Below are 17,500 nucleotides of genomic sequence, written 5' to 3'. Positions count from 1 at the left end.
TGGGTCTGTCCTCATCCCCCTGTGGGTCTGTCCTCATCCCCTGTGGGTCTGTCCTCATCCCCTGTGGGTCTGTCCTCATCCCCCCAGGTCTACAGTCTGGTACCTCCTGTGGGGCTGTCCTCATCCCCCCCAGGTCTACAGTCTGGTACCTCCTGTGGGTCTGTCCTCATCCCCCCCAGGTCTACAGTCTGGTACCTCCTGTGTGTCTGTCCTCATCCCCCCAGGTCTACAGTCTGGTACCTCCTGTGGGTCTGTCCTCATCCCCCTGTGGGTCTGTCCTCATCCCCCTGTGGGTCTGTCCTCATCCCCCCAGGTCTACAGTCTGGTACCTCCTGTGGGTCTGTCCTCATCCTCCTGTGGGTCTGTCCTCATCCCCCCAGGTCTACAGTCTGGTACCTCTTGTGTGTCTGTCCTCATCCCCCCAGGTCTACAGTCTGGTACCTCCTGTGGGTCTGTCCTCATCCCCCTGTGGGTCTGTCCTCATCCCCCAGGTCTACAGTCTGGTACCTCCTGTGGGTCTGTCCTCATCCCCCTGTGGGTCTGTCCTCATCCCCCCAGGTCTACAGTCTGGTACCTCCTGTGGGTCTGTCCTCATCCCCCCAGGTCTACAGTCTGGTACCTCCTGTGGGTCTGTCCTCATCCCCCCAGGTCTACAGTCTGGTACCTCCTGTGGGTCTGTCCTCATCCCCCTGTGGGTCTGTCCTCATCCCCCCTGGTCTACAGTCTGGTACCTCTTGTGGGTCTGTCCTCATCCTCCAGCTGTAGGTCTTGCTGGGGTGTAGTTGTCTGGGGAGGTTGATGTGAGACTGGCTCTCAATGGCCTCCAGCAACACCTTTCTACCTGCCTCTAACAGGCGGTCAAGACCACACAACACCTCACCTACACACACACACACACACACACACACACACACACACACACACACACACACACACACACACACACACACACACACACACACACACACACACACACACACAGAGAAACAGACACACACACACACAGAGAGAAAAACAGACACACACACACACAGAGAGAAACAGACACACACACACAGAGAGAAACAGACACACACAGAGAGAAACAGACAGACAAACACACAGAGAAACAGACACACACAGAGACAAACAGACAAACACACAGAGACAAACAGACAGACAAACACACAGAGAGAGAAACAGACAAACACACAGAGAGAGAAACAGACAAACACACAGAGAGAGAAACAGACAAACACACAGAGAGAGAAACAGACAAACACACAGAGAGAGAAACAGACAAACACACAGAGAAACAGACAGACACACAGAGAAACAGACAGACACACAGAGAGAGAAACAGACAGACACACAGAGAGAGAAACAGACAGACAGACACACAGAGAGAGAAACAGACAGACAGACACACAGAGAGAGAAAAAGACAGACACAGAGAGAGAAACAGACAGACACAGAGAGAGAAACAGACAGACACACAGAGAGAAACAGACAGACAAACACACAGAGAAACAGACAAACACACAGAGAGAGAAACAGACAAACAGAGAGAAACAGACAGACACACAGAGAGAAACAGACAGACACAGAGAGAAACAGACAGACAGACACACAGAGAGAAACAGACAGACACAGAGAGAAACAGACAAACACACAGAGAGAGAAACAGACAGAGAGAAACAGACAGACACACAGAGAGAAACAGACAGACACAGAGAGAAACAGACAGACACACAGAGAGAAACAGACAGACACAGAGAGAAACAGACAGACACAGAGAGAAACAGACAGACACACAGAGAGAAAAGACAGACACAGAGAGAAACAGACAGACACAGAATTAGTCAATTCAAAGACTCCCAGAGAGAGAAACAGACCCCCTCCCTCCTTCCTTTCCCCCTCTCCTCTCAGGAACCTCCTCCTTGAATTCCATTTCCCATTCCCATCCCATCTCCTCCTCCTTCTCTCCCCCCTCCTTCCTTCTCTCCTCTCCCCCTCCCCTCCCTTCTCCCCCCCCTCCTCCTCCCTCCTTCCCTCCTCCTCTCCCTCCTCTCCTTCTACCCCCTCCTCCTCCCTCCCCCTTCCATTTCTCTCCCCCTCCTCTCCTTCTACCCCCATCTCTCCTCCCCTCCTTCTATCCTCCTTCTCTCCCCCTCCTCCTTCTACCCCCCTCCCTCCTTCTACCCCCTTCCTTCTACCCCCTCTCCCTTCTACCCCCTCTCCTTCTACCCCCTCTCTCCCCCCTCCTTCTCCCCCTCCCTTCCCCTCCCCCTCCCTCCTTCTCCCCCCCTCCTTCTCCCCCCTCCTCTCCTTCTACCCCCCTCCTCTCCTTCTACCCCCCTCCCCTCCTCCCCCTCCTCTCCTCCTTCCCCTCCCTCCTTCCTTTCCCCCTCTCCTCCCTCCTCCTCCTCCCCCTCCTCCTCTCCCCTCTCTATCCCATCTCCTCCTCCTTCTCTCCCCCTCCCCTTCTCTCCTTCTCCCCCTCCTCCTCTACCCCCCTCTCCCCTCCTCCTCCCTCCCTCCTCCTCTCCCCCCTCTCCTTCTACCCCCTCCTCCTCCCTCTCCCCCTCTCCCCCTCCTCCTTCTACCCCCTCCCTTCTTCTACCCCCCTCCTTCTCTCCCCCTCCTCCCTTCTACCCCCTCCCTCCTTCCCCCCTCTCCTTCTACCCCCCTCTCCTTCTACCCCCTCCCTTCTCCTCCTTCTACCCCCCTCCCTTCTCCTCCTCCCCCCCCTCCTCTCCTTCTACCCCCTCCTCCTTCTACCCCCCTCCTCTCCTTCTACCCCCCTCCTCTCCTTCTACCCCCTCCCTCCTCCTCCCCCTACCTCCTCCTCCCCCTCCTTCTACCCCCCTCCTCCTTCTATTTCCCCCTCTCCTTCCCATCTCCTCCTCCTTCTCTCCCCCTACCCCTTCTCCCTTCTCCCCCTCCTCTCCTCCTCCTCCCCCTCCTCCTCTCCCCCCCTCCCTTCTACCCCCTCCTCCTCCCTCTACCTCCCTCTTCTCTCCCCTTCCTCCCCTTCCCCCCGCCCTCTCCTCCCCCTCTACCCCCTCCTCTCCTTCTACCCCCCTTCTCTCCCCTACCCCCTCTCCTTCTACCCCCTCTCCTTCTACCCCCTCCTTCTACCCCCCTCTCCTTCTACCCCCCCCTCTCCTTCTCTCCTTCCCCTCCCCCCCTCTCCTTCTACCCCCTCTCTCCTTCTACTCTCCTCCCCTCCTTCTCCTTCTACCCCCTCCTCCCTTCTACCCCCCCTCCTCCTCCCCTTCTCCTTCTACCCCCTCCTCCCTTCTCCCCCTCTCCTTCTACCCCCCTCTCCTTCTACCCCCCTCTCCTTCTCTCCCTTCTACCCCCTCTCTCCTTCCCCTCCCCTCTCCTTCCCCTCCCCCTCCTCTCCTTCTACCCCCCTCCTCCTCCCCCTCCCCCTCCTTCTACCCCCCCCTCCTCTCCTTCTACCCCCTCCTCTCCTTCTACCCCCCCTCCCTACCCCCCTCCTCCCCTCTCCTTCTACCCCCCCCCTCCTCTCCTTCTACCCCCTCCCCCCCCCCCTCCTCCTCCTCCCTCCCTCCTCACCCTGCTCCAGCTGTATCCGATCCATCTCTAGTGAGGCCATGTCGCTGAGTAGAGTCATCCCCTCCAGAGCCCAGACCTCCAGACACCCAGGACTGGCCACGTCTCTCCCCAGCGAGGAGGCCTCTGTCTGGGGCAGGGTGGGTAGGGCAGGGGGCAGCCTGGGGCATCTGACTGGCAGCCAACAGCGTCATCAGACCAGCCATGGGGTCATCAGGGACGATGTTTAGAGGGGAGGGAGAGGGAGGACAGGGAGAGAGAGGGGGAGGAGAGGATGCGTGTGTGTCGGGGCTGGGTCTAAAGGCCGGTCGCTCTGGAGCTTGCCGTGGTGCATGATGGGTAATGGACGGGACTCGACTTCTCTGCGACCTCTGGTTTAGTCTCCACCTTCGGGACGGACGGTGGAAGCTGATAGGCTCCTCGGCAGCCGTGGGTCAACACCTCCATCTTGACCGTTCCTGCTTCCTCCTCTTCCTCCTCGGTCTGTTGTTCTTGTGGCTGTGTGGGGGGAGGACAGGGCTGGGGGCCTGTGGGGAGGCTGGTGTGTTTATGTGGCTGTGTGGGGGGAGGACAGGGCTGGGGGCCTGTGGGGAGGCTGGTGTGTTTATGTGGCTGTGTGGGGGGAGGACAGGGCTGGGGGCCTGTGGGGAGGCTGGTGTGTTCATGTGGCTGTGTGGATGGTAGAGAAGGACAGGGCTGGGGGGCTGAGGGGAGGCTGGTGTATTTATGTGGGTGTGTAAGGCTGGGATGTGTGTGTAATTGTGTGTGTGTGTGTGTGAGATGTGTGTGTTTGAGGCTTGACCCTTCGTCTCTCTCTATTTGGCTGAGGGTTGGAGGGCTGGAGGTCCTGAGCTGAGGGTCCAGGGCAGCAGGACTCATGCCCAGCTGGGGTGGCTCCTGGTCGGGGTCATGCTTCAGCGTGGTCCCCTGGTCTGGCCGGAGTTCCAGGCCCCGAGGCTTCGTGTCTGGAGCTGTGGCCCGGAGGAGTGGTGGCAGGGAGGAGACCGAGGGGTGTTTGTTACCCCCTGCTGGATGGGGGAGGGGGCGGGGGGGGAATAGGGCGCTGAACGGCGGGGTGATGGACTGGTAACGGTAACCAGGGGTGATATCTGTACAAACACACACAGGTAAATAACACACATGATCCCTCTCATCAAGCAGTGGTGTATCTAAACAGACTGGTTATATAGAGACAACACAACAGAATTTAACATAATAGAAGAGACTAGAATTCAACTAGAGAATAAGAGACTAGAATTCAACTAGAGAATAAGAGAATAGAATTCAATTAGAGAATAAGAGACTAGAATTCAACTAGAGAATAAGAGACTAGAATTCAACAGAACAACTAGAGAATAAGAGACTAGAATTCAATAAGAGAATAAGAGACTAGAATTCAATTAGAGAATAAGAGACTATAATTCAATTAGAGAATAAGAGACTAGAATTCAACAGAACAACTAGAGAATAAGAGACTAGAATTCAATAAGAGAATAAGAGACTAGAATTCAACTAGAGAATAAGAGACTAGAATTAAATTAGAGAATAAGAGACTAGAATTCAACTAGAGAATAAGAGACTAGAATTAAATTAGAGAATAAGAGACTAGAATTCAATTAGAGAATAAGAGACTAGAAATTAGAATTCAACTAGAGAATAAGAGACTAGAATTCAACTAGAGAATAAGAGACTAGAATTCAACTAGAGAATAAGAGACTAGAATTCAACTAGAGAATAGAGAATAAGACTAGAATTCAACTAGAGAATAAAGACTAGAATTCAATTAGAGAATAAGAGAATAAGACTAGAATTCAATTAGAGAATAAAAGACTAGAATTCAATTAGAGAATAAGAGAATTGAATTCAACAGAACAACTATAGAATAAGAGAATTGAATTCAACAGAACAATAGAATCACAATAGTAGAATAGAATACACCATAATAGAATATAATACAATAGAATAACAGAATAGAATGTAACAGAATAGAATGTAAAAATAGAATTTATAGAATACAACAATAGAATACAACAGAATATAATGTAACAGAACAGAATGTAACAATAGAATACAACAATAGAATACAACAATAGAATACAACAATACAGAATGCAACAGAATATAATGTAACATAATAGAATGTAAAAATAGAATGTATAGAATACAACAATATAATACAACAGAATATAATGTAACAGAACAGAATGTAACAATAGAATATAACAATAGAATACAACAATAGAATACAACAATAGAATACAACAATAGAATACAACAATACAGAATGCAACAGAATATAATGTAACAGAATAGAATGTAAAAATAGAATTTATAGAATACAACAATACAATGTAACAGAATAGAATTTAACAATATAATACAACAATAGAATACAACAATAGAATACAACAATAGAATGTAACAGAATAGAATATAACAATACAATATAATAAAATAATAGAATGTAACAGAATATAATATAATACAACAATAGAATGTAACAGAATAGCATTCTATTATAACAGAATACAATAGAATACAACAATAGAATGTAACAGAATATAATATAATACAATAGAATACAACAATAGAATGTAACAGAATAGCATTATATTATAATAGAATACAACAACAGAATGTAACAGAATAGCATTATATTATAATATAATACAATAGAATACAACAATAGAATGTAACAGAATATAATATAATACAATAGAATACAACAATAGAATGTAACAGAATAGCATTATATTATAATAGAATACAACAATAGAATGTAACAGAATAACATTCTATTATAACAGAATATAATATAATACAATAGAATACAACCATAGAATGTAACAGAATAGCATTATATTATAATAGAATACAACAATAGAATGTAACAGAATAACATTCTATTATAACAGAATATAATATAATACAATAGAATACAATCATAGAATGTAACAGAATATAATAGAATACAACAGAATACAACAATAGAATGTAACAGAATAGTATTCTATTATAACAGAATAGAATATAATACAATAGAATACAACAATAGAATGTAACAGAATAGCATTCTATTATAACAGAATATAATATAATACAATAGAATACAACAATAGAATGTAACAGAATAACATTCTATTATAACAGAATAGAATATAATACAATAGAATACAACAATAGAATGTAACAGAATATAATAGAATACAATAGAATACAACAATAGAATGTAACAGAATAGCATTCTATTATAACAGAATATAATATAATACAATAGAATACAACAATAGAATGTAACAGAATAGCATTCTATTATAACAGAATAGAATATAATACAATAGAATACGACAATAGAATGTAACAGAATAGCATTATATTATAATAGAATACAATAGAATACAACAATAGAATGTAACAGAATAGCATTCTATTATAACAGAATATAATATAATACAATAGAATACAACAATAGAATGTAACAGAATAACATTCTATTATAACAGAATATAATATAATACAATAGAATACAACAATAGAATGTAACAGAATACAACAATAGAATGTAACAGAATAGCATTCTATTATACCAGAATATAATATAATACAATAGAATACAACAATAGAATGTAACAGAATAGCATTCTATTATAACAGAATATAATATAATACAATAGAATACAACAATAGAATGTAACAGAATACAACAGAATACAATAATAGAATGTAACAGAATAGCATTCTATTATAACAGAATAGAATACAATAGAATACAACAATAGAATGTAACAGAATAGCATTCTATTATAACAGAATATAATATAATACAACAGAATACAACAATAGAATGTAACAGAATAGCATTCTATTATAACAGAATAGAATATAATACAATAGAATACAACAATAGAATGTAACAGAATAGCATTCTATTATAACAGAATAGAATATAATAAAATAGAATACAACAATAGAATGTAACATAATAGCATTATATCATAATAGAATACAATAGAATACAACAATAGAATGTAACAGAATAGCATTCTATTATAACAGAATAGAATATAATACAATAGAATACAACAATAGAATGTAACAGAATAGCATTCTATTATAACAGAATATAATATAATACAATAGAATACAACAATAGAATGTAACATAATAGCATTATATTATAACAGAATAGAATACAACAATAGAATGTAACAGAATAGAATATTAGTTTTAACAGGATGCTCACCTGTGTAGATTCGGTGATAGGGGCGGTGGTCTGTTTCTCCCCCTCTCTCCCCCTCCTCCTCTCCCTCGTCAGTGTCCTGTTTGGGTCTCAGGGGGAGGCAGAGTGTGGGGCGGGAGGGCGAGGAAGGGAGAGGAAGGGTGAGACCTCTCTCTCTGGACCTCCGGGTGTTGGAGAGTGGGCCTGGGGAGGACAGGGGGTGAGGGAGGAGGTGGAGGGGGAGGTGAACGGAGAGGAGTTTTATGGCAGTGGAGGGAGGGGGAGGCAGTGGGGGCGTGGCGAGGGGCGGGGTTTGGGCTCGGAACACCTCTTATTGGTCTTCTCTTCTAGCTCTGCCCTCTGTTCACTGGCCTTCAGACGCTCCTACAACAGAGAGAGGGGGGTTAGGTGTGTATCAGGTGTGTCAGCACCAGTCAGGTGTGTATCAGGTCTGTCAGCACCAGTCAGGTGTGTCTGTCAGCACCAGTCAGGTCTGTCAGTCAGGTGTGTATCAGGTCTGTCAGCACCAGTCAGGTGTGTATCAGGTCTGTCAGCACCAGTCAGGTGTGTATCAGGTCTGTCAGGTGCGTAGTCAGGTGTGTATCAGGTGTGTGTGTATCAGGTCTGTCATCAGGTGTGTATCAGGTATGTATCCAGTTAGGTGTGTATCAGGTGTGTCAGCACCAGTCAGGTGTGTATCAGGTGTGTATCAGGTGTGTCAGCACCAGTTAGGTGTGTATCAGGTGTGTCAGCACCAGTCAGGTGTGTATCAGGTGTGTACCAGTCAGGTGGTGTATCAGGTGTGTCAGCACCAGTCAGGTGTGCATCAGGTGTGCATCAGCACCAGTCAGGTGTGTATCAGGTGCTGTCAGCACCAGGTCAGATGTGTATCAGGTGCGCATCAGGTGCGCATCAGGTGCGCATCAGGTGCGCATCAGGTGCGCATCAGGTGCGCATCAGGTGCGCATCAGGTGCGCATCAGGTGTGCATCAGGTGTGCATCAGGTGTGCATCAGGTGTGCATCAGGTGTGCATCAGGTGCGTCCTCACCATCAGTTGAGCGTTCCTCTGCAGCTCCAGGACCTGAGCAGCATGTTGTTGAATCATCACCAGCTCATGTTGCCTCAGCATCTGTTGCTGTGACAACATCTGCAGCTGAGCGGCATGTTGCAGAGAACTGCCTGCTCCGTACACCCCTGGCCACTGGGGGGCGCCACCCCCATCCAACACATCTCCTCCTACGGGGACACGATATAAGGTTATGCATGATCAAAGCAGTGTTCCACACACCCCAGTCATCCTCACATCGTACCGTAGCGTGGGATGTGTTCTGTGGCTATAACCATCAGCTGTCCTGACTGGGGGTCTCTGGCCAGCTGGTAGGGAGGGAGGGCCTGGTGCAGCGGAGAGGGGCCTAAACCTGGGGCGGAGAGAGACAGGGAGAGAGACGGGGAGAGAGACAGGAGAGAGACAGGGGAGAGAGACAGGGAGAGAGACATAGAGAGACATATATATATAGATAGATAGATAGATATATATATATAGTGGATATGGTGGGTATAGTGTGTATAGTGGGTGTGTAGTGGGTATAGTGTGTGTGTAGTGGGTATAGTGGGTGTGTAGTGGATATAGTGTGTGTAGATATAGTGGGTGTGTAGTGGGTATAGTGTGTGTAGATATAGTGTGTGTATAGTGTGTGTGTGGATATAGTTGGTATAGTGGATATAGTGTGTGTGTGGGTATAGTGGGTATAGTGTGTGTGTGGGGGGGTATAGTGGGTATAGTGTGTGTGTGTGGGGGTATAGTGTGTGTGTGGGGGGTATAGTGGGTATGGTAGTGTGTGTGTGGGGGGGGTATAGTGTGGATATGGTGGAAATAGTGTGGGTATAGTGGGTATAATGGAAATAATGTGTGTGGGTATAGTGGGTATAGTGTGGGTATAGTGGAAATAGGGTGTGTGTGTATAGTGGGTATAGTGTGGATATGGTGGAAATAGTGTGGGTATAGTGGGTATAGTGTGGATATAGTGGAAATAGTGTGGGTATAGTGGGTATAGTGTGGATATAGGGGAAATAGTGTGGTTATAGTGGGTATAGTGTGTGTTTAGTGGGTAAAGTGGGTACAGTGTGAGAGGTGGGTATAGTGGATATAGTGGGTATAGTGTGTGTGTAGTGGGTAAAGTGGGTACAATGTGTGAGGTGGGTATAGTGTGTGTGTGTGTGTGTGTGTAGTGGATATAGTGTGTAGTGGGTAGAGTGGATATAGTGTGTCTGTGTGTGTGGTGGGTATAATGGATATGGTGGGTATAGTGTGTATAGTGGGTGTGTAGTGGGTATAGTGTGTGTGTAGTGGGTATAGTGGGTGTGCAGTGGGTATAGTGTGTGTGTGTGTAGTGGGTATGTAGTGGATATAGTGTGTGTGTAGTGGGTATAGTGTGTGTGTAGTGGGTATAGTGTGTAGTGGGAAAAGTGGATATAGTGTGTATAGTGTGTGTGGATATAGTGGATATAGTGGGTATAGTGGATATAGTGGGTATAGTGTGTGTGGATATAGTGGATATAGTGGATATAGTGGGTATAGTGTGTGTGGATATAGTGGGTATAGTGTGTGTGGATATAGTGGATATAGTGGGTATAGTGGATATAGTGGGTATAGTGTGTGTGTGTGGATATAGTGGGTATAGTGGATATAGTGGATGTGTAGTGGATATAGTGGGTGTGTAGTGGTGTAGTGGGCATAGTGGTTATAGAGGGTATAGTGGGTGTGTAGTGGGTATAGTGGGTATAGTGGGTGTGTAGTGGGTATAGTGGGTGTGTAGTGTGTATGTAGTGGGCATAGTGGTTATAGAGGGTATAGTGGGTGTGTAGTGGGTATAGCGGGTGTGTAGTGGGTATAGCGGGTGTGTAGTGGGTATAGTGGGTGTGTAGTGTGTGTGTAGTGGGCATAGTGGTTATAGAGGGTATAGTGGGTGTGTAGTGGGTATAGTGTGTGTGTAGTGGGCATAGTGGTTATAGAGAGTATAGCGTGTCTGTACCGTAGGGGGATCCCGACAGCCAGATGGGCGGTGCTCCTTGGCGGGGCATCCAGGAGTGAGAGGTCAGGGGGGAGGGGTCGTGGGGCCAGCGGGCGGAGCCTCCAGTCACCATGAGGTTGGAGGTCATGAGGTTAGAGTTCAGGGCGCTGGACACCAAGGGGGGGTGCATCTGGGTGAACTCTGCCAGCTCCTTACTCTCTCTGATCACACACACACACACACACACACACACACACACACACACACACACACACACACACACACACACACACACACACACACACACACACACACACACACACACACACACCTAATTCATAACACTCTTTATATCCATCCTTGATATGGAGTGATAGAGTGCACACACTTCAGGCACAAGAGAATCAACACAACCAGGGAATCAACCCCAACCCAACCAGGGAATCAACCCCTAACCAGGGAATCAACCCCTAACCCAACCAGGGAATCAATCCCTAACCAGGGAATCAACCGCTAACCAGGAATCAACACCTAACCCAACCAGGGAATCAACCCCCAACCCAACCAGGGAATCAACCCCCAACCCAACCAGGAATCAACCCCCAACCAGGGAATCAACCCCAACCAGGAAATCAACCCCAACCAGGAAATCAACCCCCAACCAGGAAATCAACCCCCAACCAGGAAATCAACCCCCAAACCCAACCCGGGAATCAACCCCAAACCCACCAGGGAATCAACCCCCAACCAGGGAATCAACCCCCTAACCCAACCAGGGAATCAACCCCCAACCCAACCAGGAATCAACCCCAACCCAACCAGGGAATCAACCCCAACCCAACCAGGAATCAACCCCTAACCCAACCAGGAATCAACCCTAACCCAACCAGGGAATCAACCCCCTAACCCAACCAGGAATCAACACCCAACCCAACCAGGGAATCAACACCCAACCCAACCAGGAATCAACCCAAACCCAACCAGGGAATCAACCCCAACCCCACCAGGGAATCAACCCTAACCCAGGGATCAACCAGGGATCAACCCCAACCCAACCAGGGAATCAACCCCCAACCCAACCAGGGAATCAACCCCTCACCCAACCAGGGAATCAACCCCTCACCCAACCAGGGAATCAACCCCTCACCCAACCAGGGAATCAACCCCCAACCCAACCAGGAATCAACCCCCCCCAACCCAACCAGGGAATCAACCCCAACCCCACCAGGGAATCAACCCCCAACCCCACCAGGGAATCAACCCCAACCCCACCAGGGAATCAACCCCCAACCCCACCAGGGAATCAACCCCCAACCCCACCAGGGAATCAACCCCCAACCCCACCAGGGAATCAACCCCCAACCCCACCAGGGAATCTACCCCCAACCCCACCAGGGAAATCTAACCCCAACCCCACCAGGGAAATCTACCCCCACCCCCAACCCCACCAGGGAATCTACCCCCAACCACACCAGGGAATCAATTCCCAACCCCACCAGGGAAACAACCCATCCAGGGAATCTACCCCCAACCCCACCAGGGAATCAACCCCCAACCCCACCAGGAAATCTACCCCAACCCCACCAGGAATCACCCCCAACCCCACCAGGAAATCTCTACCCCCAACCCCACCAGGGAAATCTACCCCCAACCCCACCAGGGAAATCTACCCCCAACCTCACCAGGGAAATCTACCCCCAACCCCACCAGGGAATCAATTCCCAACCCCACCAGGGAAACAACCCATCCAGGGAATCAACCCCCAACCCCACCTGGGAATCAACCCCAACCCCACCCGGGAATCAATCCCCAACCCCACCGGGAATCTACCCCCAACCCCACCGGGAATCTACCCCCAACCCCACCAGGGAATCAATTCCCAACCCAACCAGGGAATCAACCCCTAACCGAAAGGTTGCAAGTTCAAATCCCCGAGCTGACAAGGTACAAATCTGTCGTTCTGCCCCTGAACAGGCAGTTAACCCACTGTTCCTAGGACGTCATTGAAAATAAGAATTTGTTCTTAACTGACTTGCCTAGTAAAATAAAGGTTAAAAAAAAAAAAAAAACAGGGAATCAACCCCCAACCCCACCAGGGAATCTACCCCCAACCCCACCAGGGAATCAACCCCTAACCAGGGAATCAACCCCCTAACCAGGAATCAACCCCTAACCAGGAATCAACCCCTAACCAGGGAATCAACCCCTAACCAGGGAATCAATTCCCAACCCAACCAGGGAATCAACCCCTAACCAGGGAATCAATTCCCAACCCACCAGGGAATCTATTATTATTATTATTATCTACCCCTAACCAGGGAATCAATTCCCAACCCAACCAGGGAATCAACCCCTAACCAGGGAATCAATTCCCAACCCAACCAGGAAATCAACCCCTAACCAGGGAATCAATTCCCAACCCAACCAGGGAATCTAACCCTAACCAGGGAATCAATTCCCAACCCAACCAGGGAATCAACCCCTAACCAGGGAATCAACCCCTAACCAGGGAATCAACCCCTAACCCCACCAGGGAAACAACCCCCAACCCAACCAGGGAAACAACCCCCAACCCAACCAGGGAAACAACCCCACCAGGGAATCAACCCCCAACCCAACCAGGGAATCAACCCCTAACCCAACAAGGGAAACAACCCCCAACCCAACCAGGGAATCAACCCCCAACCCAACCAGGGAATCAACCCCTAACCCAACAAGGGAAACAACCCCCAACCCAACCAGGGAATCAACCCCTAACCCAACCAGGGAATCAACCCCCAACCCTACCAGGAATCAACCCCCAACCCTACCAGGGGATCAACCCCTAACCCTACCAGGGGATAAACCCCAACCAGGAATCAACCCCAACCCAACCAGGGAAACAACCCCCAACCCAACCAGGGATCAACCCCCAACCAGGGAATCAACCCCTAACCCAACAAGGGAATCAAGCTAAGAGGTTATATATCTAACCACTACAGTTTCCTAACAGGTTGCAGGTCAGAAAATGTGACAGACTGCCTTTACTGCAGCCTATCACAGGTGAGCCGTTAGTCACGCCCCCTAACCTGAGCAACTTCTCCTGCTCACGCTCCAGGCACCCCAGTCTGTCACCACGGTGACGGGCTCGCTCGTCCCCCCCGCTCCTCGTCTGTTTGACGACAGAATAGAACATAGTGATCCATAATGCACAACAACAGTAGATTTGGTGATATCTGGTATATTAACATATACAGAACTTAAAATCTATGGATATTTAAATTAATTAATCTATGGATATGTAAATTAATCAATCTATGTATATTTAAATTAATCAATCTGTGGATATCTAAATTAATCAATCTATGGATATTTAAATGAATCAATCTATGTATATTTAAATTAATTAATCTATGTATATTTTAATTAATTAATCTGTGGCTATTTTAATGAATTAATCTATGGATATTAAAATTACTTAATTTATGGATATTTAAATGAACCAATCTATGTATATTTAAATAAATTAATCTATGTATATTTAAATTAATTAATCTATGTATATTTAAATTAATTAATCTATGGATTTCACATGACTGGGAATACAGATATGCATCTGTTGGACGACCAATTGGATACCAGAAATTGTGGAGAAAAAGGGATACAATTAACAAAAAAATATATATAAAAAAGAATCTCATGTTTTATATATATATCTATATATATTTATATATATATATATAAAATAAACATAAGAAAATTTTTAACAGATTAAATACAAACTTGAGAAAATCCGTGGCATTTTTGTGGTAACTTCACATTTTAGTGGCCTGTCCCCAGCACAAGGTGCACCTGTGTAATGATCATGCTGTTTTAATCAGCTTCTTGATATGCCACACCTGTCAGGTGGATGGATTATCTTGGCAAAGGAGAAATGCTCACTAACAGGATGCAAGAATTTCGGTGTGTGAAAAAACTGTGTAGAATTGTAGGAAGTGTCTTAAAATGTCAAAACAAAACTGTTTGTCCCCCCCATATCTAAACAACAGCTGTCCCCTTGCTATAAGATGTAAATAAATAGTCTCACCTTTAACCCCTGCGTGCAGTTGTAGAGGTCTCTGGGAGTCTGTATTGCTCTGTCTGGCCACTGCCACAGCTATCCCAACAGGAGGGTGACGGACCTCTCCCCCACCCTCGCCTGGCCCCGCCCCTTCGCCGCGTCCCAACGACCGAGAGCTGTCGGGACGCTCCTGCTCTCTCTTCATCAGCCTCCCCCGCTCCTCCTCCTCTCCCTCCAGCCTCATGAACGCCAGCCCTCCGAACGCGGCTTGGTTGTCAGTGTTCTGCCTGGAGGACCCCCTGGCGTTCAGGTGGGAAGGCCCCACTGTATTTGATAAGACTCTGCATGGCCGACACCTCTCCTCCGTCTGCTCCCCCTCAGACCCTCCTCCTCCACTGCCTCTCCTTCCCCCAACTGGGCGGTACAGGGCTGAGGTGTCCATGTAGCGCCCCTGTCCTCCCTCCCTCTGGGGTTGGGGCGGAGGGTGGGGAATGTGTGTGTCTGTGTTGGAGTGTGTGGGGGTTGGAAGGGGGTGTTGAGTTCCTGTTGGTTATGGTGTGAGGGTTGAGTGTGTGTGTCTGTGTTGGAGTGTGTGGGGGTTGGAAGGGGGTCTGTTGAGTTCCTGTTGGTTATGGTGTGAGGGTTGAGTGTGTGTGTCTGTGTTGGGGTGTGTGGGGGTTGGAAGGGGGAGTTCCTGTTGGTTGTGGTGTGAGGTTTGGTGTGTGTCTGTGTTGGGGTGTGTGGGGTTGGAGGGCCGGCTGAGTTGTGTGAGGAGCTGAGTGTGTGTGCGTGCCTGCTGTGCGGAGTGTGCGTGTCCGTGCTGGGAGGCCAGAGCTGCCATATGACTGGTGGCGTAGTTGACCAATGGGCTGATGGGGTTCCATTTAGGCCCTTCCCCCCACCCGCTCCAAGCCCAATCGGATGGCATGTTTTGGCGTGTCCCTGGGGTCCGGCTGAACCCCTGATTGGCTGACGTAACCGTCTCGTTTCAGCGCCGAACCGTTGGAGCAGATCACAGAGCCCTCCTCCCGCTCTCTCTGATTGGACAAATCACCAGGAAGAGAGCGCAGCCGGTCCGATAGTGTCTTTCAGGAAACCTCTCGCTCTCTCTTTCTCTCTCTCTCTCTCTCTCTCTCTTTCTCTTTTCTCTCTCTCTTTTCTCTCTCTCTTTCTCTCAGTTTGTCCTGTTTGTCCCTGGCCTGCGTGCGATCTGGATCGGGCCGATCTGCTCATCATAGACCTCCACAGAAGGCACGTAAGTGGGCGCGCTCACACGCTGTTCCCTGATAGGCTCCCGGTGTGCAGGGTAGGCGGGGCCAGGGAGGAATCCCCACCGCTGTAGATAGATTCAGTCTTCCTCAGCCTGTCTGTGTGTGTGTGGGGGCTAGGGTTAGGGTTGGGGGAGCGAGTGGGTGTGTCATCAGTCTCTGGGTAACGCCCAGAAGGAGGAGCCCTGGGGGGGTCGAAGCAGGGTGGTGGAGGAAAACCTCTCTTTCTCTCTCTCGGTCTCCATCTACGCTCCGTCTCTCTCGTTCTCTGTGGCGTTCTCTCTCTCCACTCCTCCCATCCTGTGTCAGATCTACCACACTGTATGGACCAGGCTCCCTCTCGCCTCTCTCTCCTCGCGGTAGGGTATCTCTCTGCCCCCTCCCTGGGGCTCCTCTCTCTCCCTCTCCTCGTGGTAGAGTCTGTCTCGGTCTCTGCCCCCTCCTGAGGCTCCTCCCTCTCCCTCGCCACACGGTAGAGTCTGTCTCCCGTCCTGCCCCTCCTGGGAGCTCCTCTCTCCCCTCTCCTCACGGTAGAGTCTGTCTCGGTCCCTGCCCCTCCTGAGGCTCCCTCCCTCTCCTCACGGTAGAGTCTGTCTCGGTCCCTGCCCCCTCCCGGGAGCTACTCTGGGGGTGGAACTGGGGGGACGGAGAAGGGTTGGAGAGGCGGCTGGGAGATAACGACACCGGCAGGAAGAACCTCTCTGGAACACAAACATCACAACACCATCAGACCACATCCTCCAACAACACCACCACCCTCATCCTCCAACACCAACACCATCACCACATCCTCCAACAACACCACCATCACCTCATCCTCCAACAACACCACATCCTCCAACAACACCATCACCTCATCCTCCAACAACACCACCATCACCTCATCCTCCAACAACACCCTTCACCTCATCCTCCCAACACCAACACCATCACCTCATCCTCCAACACCAACACCATCACCACATCCTCCAACAACAACACCATCACCTCATCCTCCAACACCATCACCCCAACACCATCACCTCATCCTCCAACAACACCACCATCACCTCATCCTCCAACAACACCACCATCACCTCATCCTCCAACAACACCACCATCACCTCATCCTCCAACAACACCACCATCACCTCATCCTCCAACAACACCACCATCACCTCATCCTCCAACAACACCACCATCACCTCATCCTCCAACAACACCACCATCACCTCATCCTCCAACAACACCACCATCACCTCATCCTCCAACAACAACACCATCACCTCATCCTCCAACAACACCACCACCACCTCATCCTCCAACAACAACACCACCACCACATCCTCCAACAACACCACCATCACCTCATCCTCCAACAACACCACCACCACCTCATCCTCCAACAACAACACCACCACC

General features: G+C 48.6%; 2 protein-coding genes across 2 annotated transcripts in view; both read right to left on the bottom strand.

Moving 5' to 3' along the window:
• LOC124018124 (trinucleotide repeat-containing gene 18 protein-like) overlaps nt 1-3,733 on the bottom strand; it is a 73,788-nt gene extending 70,055 nt beyond the window's left edge. Inside the window, 2 exon segments of the mRNA XM_046333399.1 lie at nt 732-880; nt 3,565-3,733. Coding sequence (XP_046189355.1) covers nt 732-880; nt 3,565-3,622 — 207 coding nt within the window. The 5' untranslated portion in view covers nt 3,623-3,733.
• Nucleotides 3,717-15,040, bottom strand: LOC124018137 (trinucleotide repeat-containing gene 18 protein-like). Its single transcript, XM_046333411.1, has 8 exons — nt 14,859-15,040; nt 13,861-13,943; nt 10,814-11,013; nt 9,092-9,199; nt 8,830-9,017; nt 8,068-8,164; nt 7,805-7,984; nt 3,717-4,670 (listed from the first exon to the last, which is right to left on the bottom strand). Exons 3-8 carry the CDS (start codon nt 10,980-10,982, stop codon nt 3,859-3,861), a joined length of 1,554 nt encoding a protein of 517 aa, XP_046189367.1. The 5' UTR covers nt 10,983-11,013; nt 13,861-13,943; nt 14,859-15,040; the 3' UTR covers nt 3,717-3,858.
• Between the last annotated feature and the right edge of the window lie 2,460 nt (nt 15,041-17,500).

This window comes from Oncorhynchus gorbuscha, unplaced genomic scaffold, assembly GCF_021184085.1.
Source record: "Oncorhynchus gorbuscha isolate QuinsamMale2020 ecotype Even-year unplaced genomic scaffold, OgorEven_v1.0 Un_scaffold_396, whole genome shotgun sequence".
Taxonomy (NCBI): domain Eukaryota; kingdom Metazoa; phylum Chordata; class Actinopteri; order Salmoniformes; family Salmonidae; genus Oncorhynchus; species Oncorhynchus gorbuscha.
This window is presented reverse-complemented; position numbering and strand designations above follow the sequence as displayed.

Coding starts and splice junctions, on each gene's coding strand:
- LOC124018137 (XM_046333411.1), bottom strand. CDS start 10,982: ATGCACCCCCCCTTGGTGTCCAGCGCCCTGAACTCTAACCTCATGACC. Junction 9,018..9,091: donor AGAACACATCCCACGCTACG/GTACGATGTGAG, acceptor GTGTCCCCGTAG/GAGGAGATGTGTTGGATGGG. Junction 4,671..7,804: donor CTATCACCGAATCTACACAG/GTGAGCATCCTG, acceptor GTGTTTGTACAG/ATATCACCCCTGGTTACCGT.